The 17,962-nt window shown below is 41.9% G+C and overlaps 1 protein-coding gene across 1 annotated transcript in view; it reads left to right on the top strand.

Moving 5' to 3' along the window:
- ephx4 (epoxide hydrolase 4) overlaps window positions 1-17,962 on the top strand; it is a 78,640-nt gene that overhangs the window by 43,860 nt on the left and 16,818 nt on the right. The window contains exons 4-6 of the mRNA XM_063064661.1: window positions 530-658; window positions 9,664-9,767; window positions 16,986-17,134. Of these exons, the coding sequence (XP_062920731.1) occupies window positions 530-658; window positions 9,664-9,767; window positions 16,986-17,134 (382 nt within the window). The remainder of the gene's footprint in view (window positions 1-529; window positions 659-9,663; window positions 9,768-16,985; window positions 17,135-17,962) is intronic.

Genomic DNA, 17,962 nt, shown 5'->3' with positions numbered 1-17,962 from the left:
TTCGAGGTCCCATAGAATACACTGTGCTTAAGTGTTCAGCTGATGAGTGACTGTTAGGTGCTTGATCACCACTGACCCGAAAATCTGGGCAGTGAAATGTGTACGATTCTGAATGCATGCTTGTGGCATCTCCCTGCTGAAACCCAACGACCTGAGGATATATATTTCTAAATGTGTTCATCCCACAGAATCCCAGAAAAATAAGGTTCAGATTCTCAAGCCTATGAGAAGCCAGTCAACATATCGGCCGTGGGAACCAGCTGATTGTAACAACTCATGTTCTGGCTTTACTTGGCTTTCAGGATGTGGACATGGAGACACTTTCACAACAACTGCAGAGACTGACAGAATTAGTAAGAACAAAGCCTGCAGCCAAATGTAACTCGATCTCGGGAACATCTGTAGAAAGGATGCAATATTACAAAGCCGATAATTAAGCACTGTCACGCTTCTGGTTTTAATCAACATTTCTTACACTTCTTTTCTCTCACGCACAGACTAAACCGTTGCTTTTTAACCTTTTGTGCAGGCTACAAGAAGTGTGTCCTGGTTGGCCATGGCTGGGGTGGACTGCTTGCCTGGTGTTTTGCCATCTATTACCCAGAGATGCTGAACAAGGTTGTTATTCTGAACTGCCCACACCCTGCAGTTCTTTGTGGTGAGTTCCATTTCAAACCTAATGATAAGTGGTTGATGTACTGAAGCTCTTGAAGGGTTAATGGATTTATCCAGAGATAGCCAAGCTTAACAGTGCAAAAGGTTTATGGCTGACCTCTATGGAAGGCAGTGGGAGGTGGTTGCTGTGTCCCTCCACTGGACTGAGATGGTTGAAAGGCATTGGTCAGATCACACTCGGAATATGGTGAGCAGTTTTGGGCTCCTTGTCTAAGAAAGGATGTGCTGGCGTTGGAGAGGATCCAGAGAAGGTTCAGGAGAATGATCCTGGGAATGAACGGGCTAATGTATGAAGAGTATTTGATGGCTCTGCACCTGTACTCACTGGAGTTTAAAGAATGAAGGGGGACCGCACCGACTACAAAGGATGTGGAGTATGTTTGCTATAGTGGGGCAGTCTAGGACTAAAGGGCACAGCCTCAGAATAGAGGGATGTCCATTTAGAACAGAGATGAGGGGGAATTTCTTCAGCCACAGGGTGGTGAGTCTGTGGAATTCGTTGCCACGGACAACTGTGGAGGCCAAGTCATTGGGTATATTTAAAGTGGAGGTTAATAGGTTTGTGATTAGTAAGGGAGTCAAAGATTACACGGGGAAGGCAAGAGATTGGGATTAAGGGGGATAATAAACCAGACATGATAGAATGGTGGAGCAGGCTTGATGGGCTGAATGGCCTTATTATTCTTGTATGTCTTATGGTCTTTGAAAAGAGAGCATGAAGCGAAGCAATTTTTACATATGAAAGGTATCAGAATCAGGTTTATTAACACGGACACTTGTGAAATTTGTACTTTTGCAGTAGTAGTACGGTATATTTTATAAAGCATAACATGTACCATATATTGTAATAAAAACCATGAAAAAATAAATAAGTAGTGCAAAAGCAGTGAGGTGGTGTTCATGGGTTCATTGTCTGTTCAGAAATCTGATGGTGGAGGGGAAGAAGCTGTTCCTAAAATGTTGAGTATGTGTCTTCAGACTCCTGCACTTCCTCTTTAATTAGAAGAGGACATGTCCAGACTAGTGGGGGTCCTTAATGATGGACGCCATCTTTTTGCGGCATCAACTTTTGAAGATATCCCCAATGGTGTAAGATGTGTTTCCTGGCTGAAGAAATTCCTCACCTCATCTCAATTTTAAAGTGACGTCTGTTTATTCTGTGGTTGTGCCCTCAGAATCCCTTGTTAATGGTAACATCCTGTCTACATCCACTCTATCCAGGCCTTTTGGTAGGTTTCAATGAAGTACCGCCTCATCCTTTGAACTCCTTCAAGTACAGACCCAGAGATAGTAAACATTCATTTAATCTGTTTATTCAGTAATTTGATTAAGCAAGAAATCTAAACAGAACAGAGGAAAAGGAATTTTTTTTCTCCAGACGATAGTGAATCTGTGGAATTCATTATCAAAAATGGCTGTGGGGGCCAAGTCATTGTGTATATTTAAAGCAGAGATTGATAGGTTCTTGATTAGTAAGGGTGTCAAAGGTTATGGGAAGAAGATAGGAGGATAGTATTGAGAGGGATATTAAATGGTGGAATGTCAGAGGTGACAATGGGCCAAATGGCTCAATTCTGCTCCGAAGTCTGATGGTCTAAACATCATTCTCTGGAGGGTTCTTCATTGGGATGGGGGAAGACGTGCTGATGTATCGTCCATCAGAAGTTTTAAAGCTTGTCTATTTTCCATCTGGATGATCAGCTCAACTTGCATTCCATTTGTCTGTCATAAAGTCCTGCCATCCTGGAGATTATTTTTTAATAGAGGAGATGCCTTGATTCTAGTTATCACTGTTTCAACCTTAGGAATCAGACTTTCTGAAAATGAATCATCCCTCTTTCTCATCTTCCTTGTGGTGCTTTCATCTGATTGGTGTTAATTAGTTTCTATTTTTAAGGTTGTTTCCTTAAACTCTTTTGGTTCATTCGTGTATCCTGTATGACATTTCATAGCTAAATCTGAGTAACTAAATTATATCTAATGCAAAAACTACTGCAATAAGTGATATGAAAGATAATTCAGAATAGAATTCTACATCCTTGATACATTTATTCCTGATAGAAGATTATAAAATTATGAGTAGCTTAAATAGGGTGAAGAGTCAGTTTTTTTCCCAGGGTGAAAATGTCAACGACTGCAGGAGATATTTCTATAGATATACGGCGGAGAGTACACTGACTGATTGCAACACAGCCTGATATGGAAACACCAATGCTCCTGAATGGAAAAACCTACAAAAAGTAGTGGATACACCCCAGTCTATCATGCGTAAAGCCCTCCCCACTGTTGAGCACATCTACAAGGAGCGCTGTTGCAGGAAAGCAGAATCGATAATCAAGAACCCCAGGTAAAGATCTCTTTTCACTGCTGCCATCAGGAAGAAGGTACAGGAGCCTCAGGACCCACACCACCAGGTTCAGGAACAGTTATTACCCTTCAACCATCAGGCTCTTGAACCCAGAGGGGATATCTTCGCTCACCCCGACACTAAACTGTTTCCAGAGGCTATGGATTCACTTTCAAGGATTCTTCAAGGACACAGACATAATACACGAAAGGGCCTGCTCCTGTGCTGTGCTTTTCCATGTTCCATGTTCTATCACAGCATGGATCTGAAATTTTATGTAGTAAATCTGGATCTCTGCTTCAAAGTTAAACCTTCAGTAGAACACAGGGGTCAGTGCTTGGACATTTGTTGTTTTTAATGTACATAAATAATTTGAATGTGAAAGTACATTATTGAATGGTTTTTAAGTTTGCAGATGATACTAAAATAGATAACGTTGTAGATAGCGTAGAATGTGATGATATATTGCAGGGGGCATCTTGATCAGCTTGGCATGTGGGCTGAGGATTGTCAAATGGTTTTCAATTCATGTAAGGGTAAGGTTTTGCACTTTGGAAGATCAAAACGAGATAGGACTTGTAGAGTGCATAGTAGGTTCCTGGGGAGTATTATGGAACAGATGGAACATGTGCGTACTTTGTTGAAAGTGGCATCACAGGTAGTCAAGGTAGCTAGTGTGCCAAGCAAGGCATTGGCACACTGGCCTTCATCAGTCAGAGCACTCCGTGTGGCGTTTTGGAAGCTACGATGCAGTTATATTTGTCATTGGTGAGGTCACACATGGAGTATTGTGTGGAGTTTCGGTCACCCTGTTATAAGAAAGAGTGCTTCTAAAATAGAAAGAGTGCAGAGAAGATTTACTAGAATGGTGCCTGAACTTGAGGCCTTGACTTACAAGGAGAGGTTGCATAGACCTGGACTTTATCCCCTGGAATGTAAAAGGTTGAGGTATAGAAGATCATGAGGGGCATAGACGGGGTGAAAACAGATTGTCTTTTTCCCCAGAAGGAGGCGCTAAAAACAAGATTTAAGAATAGAAGCCAAAGGTTTAAAAGAGACATCAGGAGCCACTTCTTTATGCAAAGCATGGTGCGTATTTGGAATGAGCTGTCAGAAGTAATGATCGTGGCGAGCAAATCAGCAACATTTAAAAGCCATCTATGTACGTACCTGGATGGAAGGGGTTTCGAGGGCTTTTGGTGAGTTGGGCTGAAGGATCTGTTTTTCCACTCTATGACTGCGCCATAGAATAGATTCAAAGGAGCAAAATGCACATTTAGAAATAATAGCAGGAGATCTGCACCTAAAATAGAGTTCGAAGTGCATGGAAAAACATTGTAGTTATTTAGAACTTGCAGCTATACACCTGGCACCCAACAGCTACCAACATTATGCTGAACTTATAACCTATTGCAAGATCAGTCTCCGGTGGCAGGGTGAAGATGCATCTCTACCAAAGCCATTCATTCCCTCCACCAGCCTGCAAGTCAACCTTGGGCCAGGTGTAGCACCTGCTTAGCCCCCCGATCAGGGTAATGTGGAGCCATGGGAGCAGGTGGTGGATGGTCATACGAGCAGTTGGTATATATCACAAGTCCTGGTTATGCAACCATTGACGCCAGACAGACAATCTCTAAAGAGTATTGATAATGGCTGCGGTCACCTGTCTTGGAAAGACACTGCCCAGAAGAAGGCAATGGCAAACCACTTCTGTAGAAAAATTTGCCAAGAACATTCATGGTCATGAGACCATGACTGTCTACATCACGGCAAGGCACGTAATGATGAAGATCAATCTAACCTTTCCTTCCTACATAGCCCTCCATTTTTTTTTATGTAGGTACCATGTAGGTACCATGTAGGTACCTATCCATAAGTGTTGGTTACCTAAAGAACGTTGACCAGTTAAACCCTCACCTTCACGCATGGTGGGGAGCAGGGGGGAGGCATAATTAACCCAACAGTTAATTTAGGTTTGCCGCGTTAAAAGCTGCTATTTCAGTTGGCAACAAGAAATAGTTGCATTAGTATATCCTCCATGGCTCACCTGTAAAGGAAATGAGTGGACATTATACTCCAGGTTCCTACATCAGGCAAGTTGCAGTTTATCACAGAAATAGAATAAAGTCTTGCTCTGTTTCTGCTAAATATGGGTTGACCTTCCTATCCATTGAAAATTAGTCCTGGTGTCAAAAACAGATTATTTCACATCTATTTTTAATACTCAAGGTCAAATATGATTATACCATGGCAACACACTTCCAATATATACATATACCCAGAGGAAGTTGGAAGATATTTTTGTTAAGGTCAAACAGTGTTCCTTTTACCTACTTATTTCTGAAATTAACCAGATGAATCTATCAATCTGAGAGTCATCGTAAGGAATTCATGGCAAGGAAGATTAAATGAAGCCAGCCTTACAGAGAAGCATATTTACTTTGCTCCACTTCATGCAGTGTGATGGGAACTAATTGACACATCCAATTAAAAGCTCCTTTTAATAAAAACAATTTAATTCCTCCCCCTCAACTCAACCCTTTTACATTTAGAACTTTCTCCTCGTTTCCCCTGCAGTTCTTTTGCCAATTATCTTAAATCTGAGATTTCTGATTACCACCTCCCGTAGGTACAGAACTAAACTGCATATCATATTAAATGTTTTTTTTAATGAAAATTCTCAGGAGATGTATATTTCCTACCCTGTAATGAAAGGAATGCAAAGCAAAAAATGTTGGGGCTTTGATTTCCTCTCGCAAGCCCACAGTGATTTCCTGCAACACTGTGTTAAAATCCCTGTTTATTTTAAGTAGATTAACTGTTGTGTTAAAACAACACAGATAAAAATGTAACACCATTTCATTAATCAATGCACGGAGGAGATTAATTTCTGAAATAGTTTTTCATTATTAGATTAGGTAAGAAATAAACTATGAATTCATTACTTCTACTTCCAAGTCAAACCTTATTAAGTTTGATCGTTGCTTCGTCCAATGACGAAGGGAAATTATAATTGACATTGTTGATTTTTCTGTCTGCAGTACCTATATTCAGTGGAATCTCCGGGGATCTCTCCTTAAACTTCTGCTATTTAGCATCCATTAAAGGTCTTTCAGAAAGAATAATTAGTTTACTATCTGACAGTCACATATGAAAGTGAAGTTTTAAATCATGAAGGAAGTTCAAGAATTGGCCGTTTGAAATTGGTACTATTCTAAATGTAGCCTTGAGCAGAGTTTAGTATAGATCAGAGGTTCCCAACCTTTTTATGCCATGGACCCCTACCATTAACCAAGGGGTCCAGAGACCATAGGTTGGGACCTCCTGACATAGAGGGTTTAATGTGCGGTGCAAAGGAAGGAGGCAGGAAGTTGAAGGAGAGGTCTGATCTAGTCTGAAGCACAAACTCATATGTCATGTAGCACAGACTGGCTGCATGGCATTTTCTTATTCCTACTTTCTGCACTCAGACCACTTGAAATTTAATGTGGACATCATGACTATGTTTAAGCAAACTCTAGAAGACTATACTCTTTGAAGACAGAGTATAATATAATATTAATGGTAAGACTCTTGGCAGTGTGGAGGATCTAGGTCCGTGTCCTTAGGTTCGTGTGCAGGTTGACAGGTTGTTACGAGGGCGTATGGTGTGTTGGCATTCATCAACTGTGGGATTGAGTTCAAGAGCTAGGAAGTAACGTTACAACTATATAAGACCTGGTCAGACCCCACTTGGAGTTCTGGTCACTAGGATGTGGATACTATAGAGAGAGTACAGAGAAGATTTACAAGGATGTTGCCTGGATTGGAGAGCATACCTTATGAGAATAGGTTGAGTGTACTTGGCCTTTTTTCCTTGGAGTGACGGAGGATGAGAGGTGACCTGAAAGAGGTGTATAAGATGATGAGAGCATTGATCATGTGGATAGCCAGAAGCTTTTTCCCCAGGACTGAAATAGCTAACACAAAGGGGCACAGTTTTAAGGTGCTTGGAAATAAATACCAAGTAGATGTCAGGGGTAAGTTTTTCACACAGAGAGTGGTGGGTGCGTGGAATGCAATGCTGGCGGCGGTGGTGGAAGCGGATATAATAAGGTCTTTTAAGAGCCTTTTAGATCGGTAGATGGAGCTTAGAAAAATAGAGGGCTATGCACTAGGGAAATTCTAGGTAGTTTCTGGAGTAGGTTACATGGTCAGCACAACATTGTGGGCCGAAGGGCCTGTAATGTGTTGTAGATTTCTGTGTTCTATGTTCTACAATATGAAGAAACACTTTACATGCATTCAGGTTGTAAGCTTCATATACAAATTGCATTGAGTGCCAAACTGATGCACTGTAAGTCCAGGCCAGAGCCTCATGCATTGGAACCTTAGGTAGAAGAAGAGCAAGTGTGTACGTGAGTGCTGGAATCTCGGGGGAGCTGATGGGGAAAAATGTGATTAGTGTAATTGGTTGCTTGTTAGTTGGTGCAGTTGGGTAGGTCAAAGGGCCATTTTCTGTGACAGAATGATTCTAACATTTCTGGTTTTTGGAAGCCTAGAAAGGGAACGATTGAAAGCTTGAAGATACATTTACATCATAACTTACTTATACATAGAGATTAACTGCATTTTTATTTGCTTTTTATCTTTTCTCCCCAATCACTTTTGATCCACTTTCTTTATTTTTTCTTTCAGTGTCTGTGCTTAAAATTAATTTGTCGTTGAGATAAACGTTTGGCCCTGACTATCCGATAAGGCATTAGTGTACTTTAGCTCCACTCCAGCCGAAGGTTTATTGACAGTCGGGTCCAACATTGCCATGAGGACAGTTGGGTGGAGGATTACTGTAATGACACCGCCTCGCCTGTTCCTAGTCTGCCAAGTGCTGAAGTGTCTGGCGGACCTGTCAGTTAAGATCAGCTTAGCAATGTTAACTAACTGCGGATGGTAGCCAAATTCGAAAGGGTTTCTCCAAATGTGTTTTGGTATCAGCTTTTGTCTGAAGGTGCTCTTGCAAAACATCTTGGAGGACTTTGTACATCAGAGGTGCCATGAAATGGAAGTTGCTGTTGGACTTCAAATCTTATCATGACAGGCTGCCTGAGGTCAAATTAATGCATAATATTCATTTATAAAGGTCACTAGGACCTATATCTAGTCTGGCTTAAACGAGGCTCCAGATTCACCTATTCTGTGTAACACAACAGTAGGATTTTATTACACAAGTTAGGAATATTTACAGACCCCCAGTGCAAGGCCTGAAGGCGCTTACCGCCAGACTCAAGGGCAGCTTTAATCCCCCTGTTATATGATTTTTGCACGAACCTCTTGTATAATAAAATGGACTCTTGGCCTTACAACCTACCTCATTATGATCTTACACTTTATTGTTTACCTCCACTGCAGCTTTTCAGTAGCTTTTACTCTTTATTGATATCGTTTTATGTTATTCCAGCTGTGCACTCTGTCATGATCTGATCTGTATGAACAGTATGCAAGGCAAGTTTCTCTCTGTGTCTTGATACATGTGACAATAATGAACCAATACCAGTATATCACGTGATTTTCAAAGCTTTCAAAAGTGCCCAGTAATTTGTTAGTATTGAAGCCTTCTCACAGAGACGATAGCACAATGGATAATTAATCACTGGATTTTTACAAAGTAAAGGTAATTACTAAATTATTGATTATATCTTATCTTTATCATCGTGAAGCTGTTTTCGTTCACTGTAGCTGCAACAGGAAGTTGACCACAACTTCAGGATTTATGCACTGGCTCAGGTCGATAAGAAAATTCTGAACCTGCTGTAATAGGGTAAGAAGCCAGACAGCTGGATCCATGGGAGCAATTTTCTTTGGGGTTAGAAACAAGGGTCATTACATTACCACAATGCAACTTCCAGGTCTGTATTAAAATTGCTACCTCCTCCTTTCTTAGTAGAGGTTGTATTGATAGAATTTTTTTTAAATCAGCAAAGCTCTAGATAGATATTTTCAACCACTGCCTGCAGTTCATCTATTTCAGTCACCACTGTTGCTATTCACTCAATGGCCATTTTATTAGGTACAGGAATAGAACCCAGTGTTGTCTTCTGTTGCTGCAGCCCATCCACTTCAAGGTTCAACATGTTGTGTATTGAAATATGCTTCTCTGCACACCACTGCATGGTTATTTGAGTTACTGTCACCTTCCTGGAAGTTTGAACCAGTCTGGCCATTCTCCTCTGAGCTCTGTCATTAACAAGGCATTTTTGCCCACGGAGCTGCAGTTCACTGGGTGCTTTTTGTTTTTCACATCATTTCCCTGTAAAATCTAGACATTGTGTGTGAAAACCCCAGGAGATCAGTAGTTAAAGATACTCAAACCACCCTGTCTGGCACCAACAATCATTCCACGGTCAATGTCACTTAGATCACATTTCTTCCCCATTCTGATGTTTGGTCTGAACAACTGAAACACTTGACCATGTCTGCATGCTTTTATGCATTGAGTTGCTGCCACATGATTGGCTGATAGATATTTGCATTAACGAGCAGGAGCACAGGTGTACCTAATAAAGTGGCCACTGAGTGTATGTTGCATTAAAATATTTATTGTTAAAGCATTCTAAAGAAACTCCCCAAATTTATATGCATTCTATTGATACATTGTTTTTCAGATTATCTGGTGCGACATCCCTCCCAACTGATGAAATCGAGTTATTTTTTCTTCTGCCAAGTACCGTGGCTTCCTGAATTTGCTCTTACTATAAGTGACTTCAAGGTGAGCTGTGATTCAGACACAGGAGAATTGATTGGAAGGGTCATTAAAATTTATAATGTGTAAACAAAAATAATGATTTCATTAATTTTAATTTCTAAGTCCAAGAACTTACAGTTAATTTAGGCCAGTAATAAATTGTATGAGTTTTGTATCATTGTTGATGATATAGAAAAGGTTTATTTGGACAATTATAACATTGCTTTACTTTCTGCTAATAAATTATAGTTGGGAGTTTGTCTCTCACATTTAAATTTGGGGTTAAGTCACCCCTTGTTATTCTTGATTTGCTCCTCAAGTCCAAGTTCATTGTCATTCAACCATACACATGCATGCAGCTAAATGAAACATCGCTCCTTTGGGGCCCAGATGCAAAACACAGTACATATAGTCACACACAGTATATAATTGCAATCCATCACATACAGTCACAAAATAAAATGAGCACAAGTAATGAACTCACTGAGTAAATTGTTGCTATTGTTTGCAATACAACCATGAGAACTGACTATGGAGCATATCTTTACATTATTTTGAACCTGTTGGATTTTGGTTCTTGAATATATTACATGTACTTCATTGAAATGCTTAGATAAAGTCCAAAATTCAAAGTGATTTTTATTGTCAAAGTACACATGTGTCACCATATACAACCCTGAGATTCATTTTCTTGTGGGCATACTCAATAAATCCATTAACTATAATATAATCATTGAAAGACAGCACCAAGAGACAGTGCGTAAGAGACGACAAAATATGCAAATACAGAAAGAAATATTACTACTAATAATAATAATAATAATAATAAGCAATAAATATTGAGAACATGAGAGGAAGTGTCTTGAATGTGAGTCCATAGGTTGTGGGAACAGTTCAGTGACGGGGCGAGTGAGTTGAGTGATATAGTACTTTTTTCCAGAGTGGAAATGGAAGTCGAGCTGGATTGTCTTCGCTGGGGTGCACACAATGCGAGATAGGGAACTACTGTGTGCTTGTTCTTGCAGAAACATGGCTCTAATATAACATCCCATGCACAATCACCATGCCACTCAGGAACTTGTGCTAGTATTGTTCTTGTGACTGTAGGCACTATCATAACTACATGTGCTGTGTGAGACTGTGTGTACTGTACTGTATTTTCCACCTTGACCCTGGAGCAGCACCGTTTCGTTTAGCTGTATACATGTGTGGTTGAGCTGTGTATGGTTGAATAGCAATTAAACTTGAACTTGAACCCTTAGATAGGCACATGGATGATAGAGAAATGGAGGGCTGTGTAGGAGGGAAGGGCTAGATTGACCCTAGAGAAGGGCAACATTGTGGGCTGAAGGGCCTGTACTGTGCTGTCGTGTTCTATGTTCTAGTTCGCGTCACAGGGCAGTTGCACTTTTATGTTCAATGTCCTCAGGAGCTAATGTGTGACTGCACACACACACACACACACACACACACACACACACATACACACACACACACACACACACACACACACACACACACACACACACACACACACACACACATACACACACACACACACACACACACACACACACATACACACACACACACACACCATGCCACACCACACACACACACACACACAACACACACACACACATACACACACACACCATGCCACACACACACACACATACACACACACACCATGCCACACCACACACACACACACACACACACACATACACACACACACACACACACACACACACACACACACACACACACACACACACACACACACACACACACACACACACACACACACACACACACACACACACACACACACACACACACACACACACACCATGCCACACCACACCACACGCCATACATTTATAGGATCTGAGTTTTAACCTGAGTCATATTGCATTTTTGTGTGTGAGTTAGATAAACCCCCCTCCCTGTTCTTTTCCACCATGGAGGCAAATATAAGGAAGTGACAGAAGCGAGGAACTGTCTGGGTGAAGGGTAGCGGATGGGTTGGGGGGGGTGTGGTAATGGACTGAGGCTCAGGCACATGATTGGAATTCAGGCGTTTGCTGGGGAGCGCAGGGCGGATGATGGGAACACAGGGCAGGTGATGGGAATGGGGCGGGCAGAAAAAAGGAGGGTCTGGGTAGAATGCCAGTATCTTGCAGCTGATGAGGTGCATTGGAGAGGTTAACGTGATGGGTAGCTGAGGTCAGAGGGAGGTGAGTGGAGGATTGCCTTAGAGGGGGACAGCTGCCTGGACAAGGTTGAGCTCCTGGACTCTCTGGCAGTGGCCTGGATGGAGGGTGAGAATCAGGTTCATTATCACTGACATGTGTCGAGAAATTTGTTGTTTTGTGACAGCAGTGCCATGCAAAGATGTAAAAATTACTATAAGCTACAAAAATTTAAAAAATTAATAGTGCAAAAGAGAAATAATCAACTCTCAGCAGGACTTGGCCTTCTGATTAAAACTACCTGCTGGTGTATGAACCCTGTACAGTGGCCTCGTGAGTAGCAGAATTTTAAGCAAGTGATGATGAAGCAATGCCTGGGTCCATTTGGCATCTCTGTGTGTTGCTAACAGCCTCCCAGGATTAACTTATCAGACACAGGAAGCACCTGCAACAGCTTTAGTTCGTGGGTGATCTTCTCTCACCCAGTCACAGCCCTTCAATCCCCAGAGATTCAGGCATCCCTAACTAGAGTCTGAGAGGATAAAATACAGAAGAAAGTGTAGGCACTGGAAAGAAGGAAATAAAGCACTGTGGGCCATGGAAATCTGGCATTTAAATTGCAGGTCTGCAAACCTGGAGGGAGAGAAACTATGTTTCAGGTTGAAACTTTCTCAACAGAAAAGCTTTCCCTTTTAGAGCTCAGAACATAGCACAGTACAGGCCCCTTGGCCCAACAATGTTGTGAGGACCTTTTAACCTACTCTAAGATCAATCTAACCCTTCCCTCCTACATAGCATCCATTTTTCTATCATCCATGTGCCTATCCAAGAGTTTATTAAATTCTTTTAATGTATCTGCTTCTACAACCCCCACCCCTGGCAGGACATGCCAAGCATCCACCAGTCTCTGTGTAAAATGAACATTCCTCCCCCCCCCCCATACTTTGCTACAATCACCTTAAAATTATGACCCCTTGTATCAGCCATTTCAATCCTGGGAAAAACCTCTGACTGTCCATTCAATCTATGCCTTTTATCATCTAGAACACCTCTGTCAAGTCATCTCTCATCCTCCTTCGCTCCAAAGAGGAATCCCCCCAGCTCGCTCAATATATCCTCATAAGGCATACTCTCTAGCCCAGGCAGCATTCTGGTAAATCTCCTCTGCACTCTCTCTAAACCTTCCATTTTATTTAGCGATACACGCTAACTGCTATACTATTGTGCAACAAAAACAAATCATCCTACTACAGAATGTGTTTATGGAGTCAGGGAGAGGTGAGGCACTAAATCAGTCCACTCAGCTCATCTGTGTCTATGCTGACCGTTAAACATCCTTTTCACCGTACTGTGCAGCGCACACAAACTCAGCAGGCCAGGCAGCATCCGGGAAAAAAAGTACGGTCGACGTTTCAGGATGAGACCTTTCAGCATTCGGTTCCCACTTTTCAGTCTTCTCACATTTTCCTCAATCCCTGCCGGATGGCTTTGAGATTTGGGAGGAAATTCACCCAGTCACAGGTAAAATGTGCAAACTCCACACAGACAGTAGTGGAGCTCAGGATTGAACCTGTGTCCCTGGCACTGTTAGGCAGCAGCTCTGTTAGTTGCACCATTGTGTCACTGTTAGGCATTACATATCACCTTGTTTCCATAGACTTAATCCTACCTCTAGAGTCATGGAGTCACAGGACTCTGGGGCACAGAGACAGGTTCTTCTACTCTGTACTGAACCATTAGCCAGCCTAGTCCCATCGATCTGCACCCGGACCAATACCGTCCACACCCCTCCCATCAATGCACCAATCCAAATTTCTCCTAAATGTTGACATTGAACCATCCACCACTTCCTCTAGCAGCCTGTTCCCCACACTCACCACACTCTGAGTGAAGTTCTTCCTCACGTTCCCCTTAAACATTTCACCTTCTTCGGTCCTGAAGAAGAGTCTCTGTCTGAAGTAACGGTGGTTCATTCATTTCCAGAGATGCTGCCTGACCTGCTGAGTTCCTCCAGCACTTTGAGTGAGTGTGTGTGTGTGTGTTGCTTTGGATTTCCAGCATCTGGACTTTCGCATTTCATGGTTTCGCCTTTCACCCTTAACCCTTAACCCATGACCTCTAGTTCGCCCAACCTCACTGGAAAAAGCCTGCTTGCATTTACCCTATCTATACCCCCCATAATTTTATATAACTCTATCAAATCTACCCTCAGTCTTCTATGTTCCAGGAAATAAAGTCCAAACCTGTTCAACCTCTCCCCATAACTCAGGTCCTCAAGCCTCCTGTAAATTCTTGTAAATTTTCTCTGTACCCTTTCAAACTTACTTACATCTTTCCTGTAGTTAGATGAACAAAACTGCACACAATACTCCAATTAGGCCTCATCAACATCTTATATAATTTCAACATAACATCCCAACTCCTGTACTCAATACATTTACATAGGCCAGTGTGCCAAAAGCTTTCTTTATGACCCATCTACCTGTGACACCACTTGCAATGAATTATGGACCTGTATTCCCAGATCCTTTTGTTCTACCACACTCCTCAGTGTCTTACCATTAACCATGTAAGACCTACCCTGGTTGGTCCTCCCAAAGTGCAACACCTCACACATGTCTTCATTAAACTCCTCTGACGTCTGTCATCCCATTAGATAAGTGTTGATAGTCTTCATCACTGCCCACTACACCTCCAGTCTTGGAGCTGTCCACATAGATGCTGTTCCAGTTCACCTCACTATCATCCAGATCATTGATACAGATGACAAACAACAATGGACCCAGCACTGATCCCTGCGGTACACCACTAGTCACAGGCCTGCAGTCAGCGAAACAACCATCTACTACCACTCTCTGGCTTCTTCCGCGAAGCCAATGTTTAATCCAGTTTACTACCTCACATCCTGAATGCCAAGAATTGAACATAGTCATAGTCATAGTCATAGTCAAAGTCGTATTTTATTGATCCGGGGGGAAATTGGTTTTCGTTACAGTTGCACCATAAATAATAATAGTAATAAAACCATAAATAGTTAAATAGTAATATGTAAATTATGCCAGGAAATAAGTCCAGGACCAGCCTATTGGCTCAGGGTGTCTGACCCTCCAAGGGAGGAGTTGTAAAGTTTGATGGCCACAGGCAGGAATGACTTCCTATGACGCTCTGTGTTGCATCTCAGAGGAATGAGTCTCTGGCTGAATGTACTCCTGTGCCCACCCAGTACATTATGTAGTGGATGGGAGACATTGTCCAAGATGGCATGCAACTTGGACAGCATCCTCTTTTGAGACACCACCGTCAACATTCCTGACCAACCTCCCACGCAGGACCTTGCTGCAGTCCATGTAGACAGCATCCACTGCCTTGCCTTCATCAGCTTTCCTGGTAACTTCCTCAAAAACTATAAGATTGGTTAGACACAATTTATCTCTGCACACAGCCATGTTGACTATCCCTAAACAGTCCTTGTCAAACACAAAAAATTCTGCAGATTCAACACATACAAAATGCTGGAGGAACTCAGCAGGTCAGACAGCATCTATGGAAATGAATAAACAGTCAACATTTTGGGCCCAAGATCCTTCAGGACTTGTATATCCAGGCCCTTAGAATACCTTGCAATAGCTTTCCCACAGCCGGGGGTGCTGGTTGGGAACATTTAAGACATTCTTAGATTAGCATATGATTGAAAAACAGAACCTTTGGCTAATGATGTTATACTGAGCCTTTAACCTACTCCAAGATCAATCCCACCATTCTCTCCCAAACAGCCTTCCATTCTTTTTCTTTCAATCACGTGCTAATCTAAGAATCTCTCAAATGTCTCTAATATACCTGTCTCTACCATCACCCCAGGTCGCACATTTCATGCACCTACCATTCTCCTTGTAAAAAAAGCTTACCTCTGACATCCCCCACCCCCTATAATTTCCTCCGGTCACCCTAAAATTTTGACCCCTTGTATTAGCCATTTCCGCCCTGGGAAAAATGTCTCTTAGCTGTCCACTCTGTCTATACCTCATAGTCTTGAACACCTCTCTCAAGTCACCTCTCAACTTCCTTCTCTCCAAAGAGAAAAGTGCTAGCTCACACAACCTATTCTCCTAAGACATGTTTTCTAATCCAGGCCACATTCTGGCAAATCTCCTCTGCACCCTCTCTAAAGCTTCCTATTAATGTCCTATAATAACGTTATCGTTATTTTGGCATTTCCTTCCACCCTACTTGAGTTAGCACTGCAATCTTTGTAACATTCTGTAGTTTTTCTCTCATTGTTCTGTTTACTATGACCATGTTTATTTTGTGAACTTCAGGCAAGGAAGGAATTTCATTGCACCCCAGTATATATGACGATAAACTAATCTGAAATCCGATTAATGAACTAGAGGCTGGACAGTGCTTTCAGCATACTGAATAAACACACATATAACAACGTGGTTGTTATGGGATGTTAGGTTAAAATTGTATAAGATGTTGGTGTGGCCTAATTTGGAGTATTGTGTGCCTCTCTGCTCACCTACCTACAAGAAAGATATCAATAAAATTGAAAGAGCACAGAGAAAATGCACAAGGATGTTGGCGGGACGAGGATCTGACTCATAGGAAAAAGTTGAATAGGTTAGGACTTAGTTCCCTGGTGTGTAAGAGAATGTGGGAAGATTTGATAGAGGTATACAAAATTATAGGTTAAATGTAAGCAGGCGTTTTTCCACTGAAGTTGGGTGAGACAAGAACTAGAGGTCATGGGTTAAGGGTGAAAGGTGAAATGCTTAAGGGGAACAAGAGGGGGAATTTCATTTCTCAGAGGGTGGTGAGAGTGTGGAACGAGTTGCTACTGGAAGTGATGGCTGTGGGTTCGAGTTCGACATTTAAGAAAAATTTGGACAAGTACATGGATCAAAGGGGAAAGGAGGACTCTGGTTTGGGTGCAGGTCTATAGGACTAGGCAGAATAATAACTTGGCATGGACTAGATGGGCTGAAGGGCCTGTTTCTGCGCTGTAGTGTTCTATGACTCTACATTTAACCACTATTTTTTGTTATAGGTGCTGAAGTACTTATTCACAAGTCAGAGCACTGGCATTAGGACAAAAGAGTACAGGATGACTGCGGATGAGATCGAAGCCTATCTGTACATATTTTCCCAGCCTGAAGCTTTCTCTGGACCCCTCAGCCACTTCAGGAATATATTCAGGTATAGTGTTGTAAGTAAGGTTAGAAAAAAGCAGAGCCTGTGCAAAGATTTAATACAGATGGTTCCAGACTCAAAAGGCCCTTTAATGATTCACTCCATATTTGGCTCCAGGTACACCTTCATGTTCTTCTCACAGAGATGGTGAATTGCTGAAGTTCTTTGCCCCAGATGGTGTTTGAGACTAGATCATTGGGGGTATGTAAAGAGGGAGTCAATAAATGTTTGAAAGATTGGGGAATTGAGGGCTATAGAGAACTCCCACAGAAGAGACCAGGCCCTGGGCAAATTAGCCATGATAAAACTGAAGGGCTCAGAGACCAACTCCTGTTCCCACTCACAAACAAGAGAAAACCTGCAGATGCTGGAAATCGAAGAAACACACACAAAATGCTGGAGGATCTCAGCAGGCCAGGCAGCATCTATGAAAAAGAATAAACACTTTGAGTAAATCCATCCTGATAAAGAATCTTGGTCCGAAACATCGACTGTTTATTCTTTTCCACAGATGCTGCCTGACCTGCTAAGTTCCTCCAGCATTTTATGTGTGTTGTCCTCTTCTTAGTCCTACTTTCTTGTGTTCTTATGAACAAATATAAATACAATAGCAAATCCATGAGCGGGGTCCTATCTTGACACAATTTGCAAGGTTCGTCTGCTTGAAGGCAACATGAGAGAGCCTGACCTATTTTGGTCTCTTTTCAAATTGATCGTTTCTTTAGCGCTAACACAGTTCCAGCTTGTCACCTTTGGGAGAAACTTGTCTGCATCAGAACATCAATCTGTGTCAAACTTTAGTCTGATGATTATTTTGTGAGATTTTTTGAGAGA

The sequence above is a fragment of the Mobula hypostoma genome, chromosome 12 (assembly GCF_963921235.1).
Source record: "Mobula hypostoma chromosome 12, sMobHyp1.1, whole genome shotgun sequence".
NCBI classification, from domain to species: domain Eukaryota; kingdom Metazoa; phylum Chordata; class Chondrichthyes; order Myliobatiformes; family Myliobatidae; genus Mobula; species Mobula hypostoma.
Note: the sequence above shows the minus strand (reverse complement) of the source record. Positions and strands in the feature narration are given on the sequence as shown.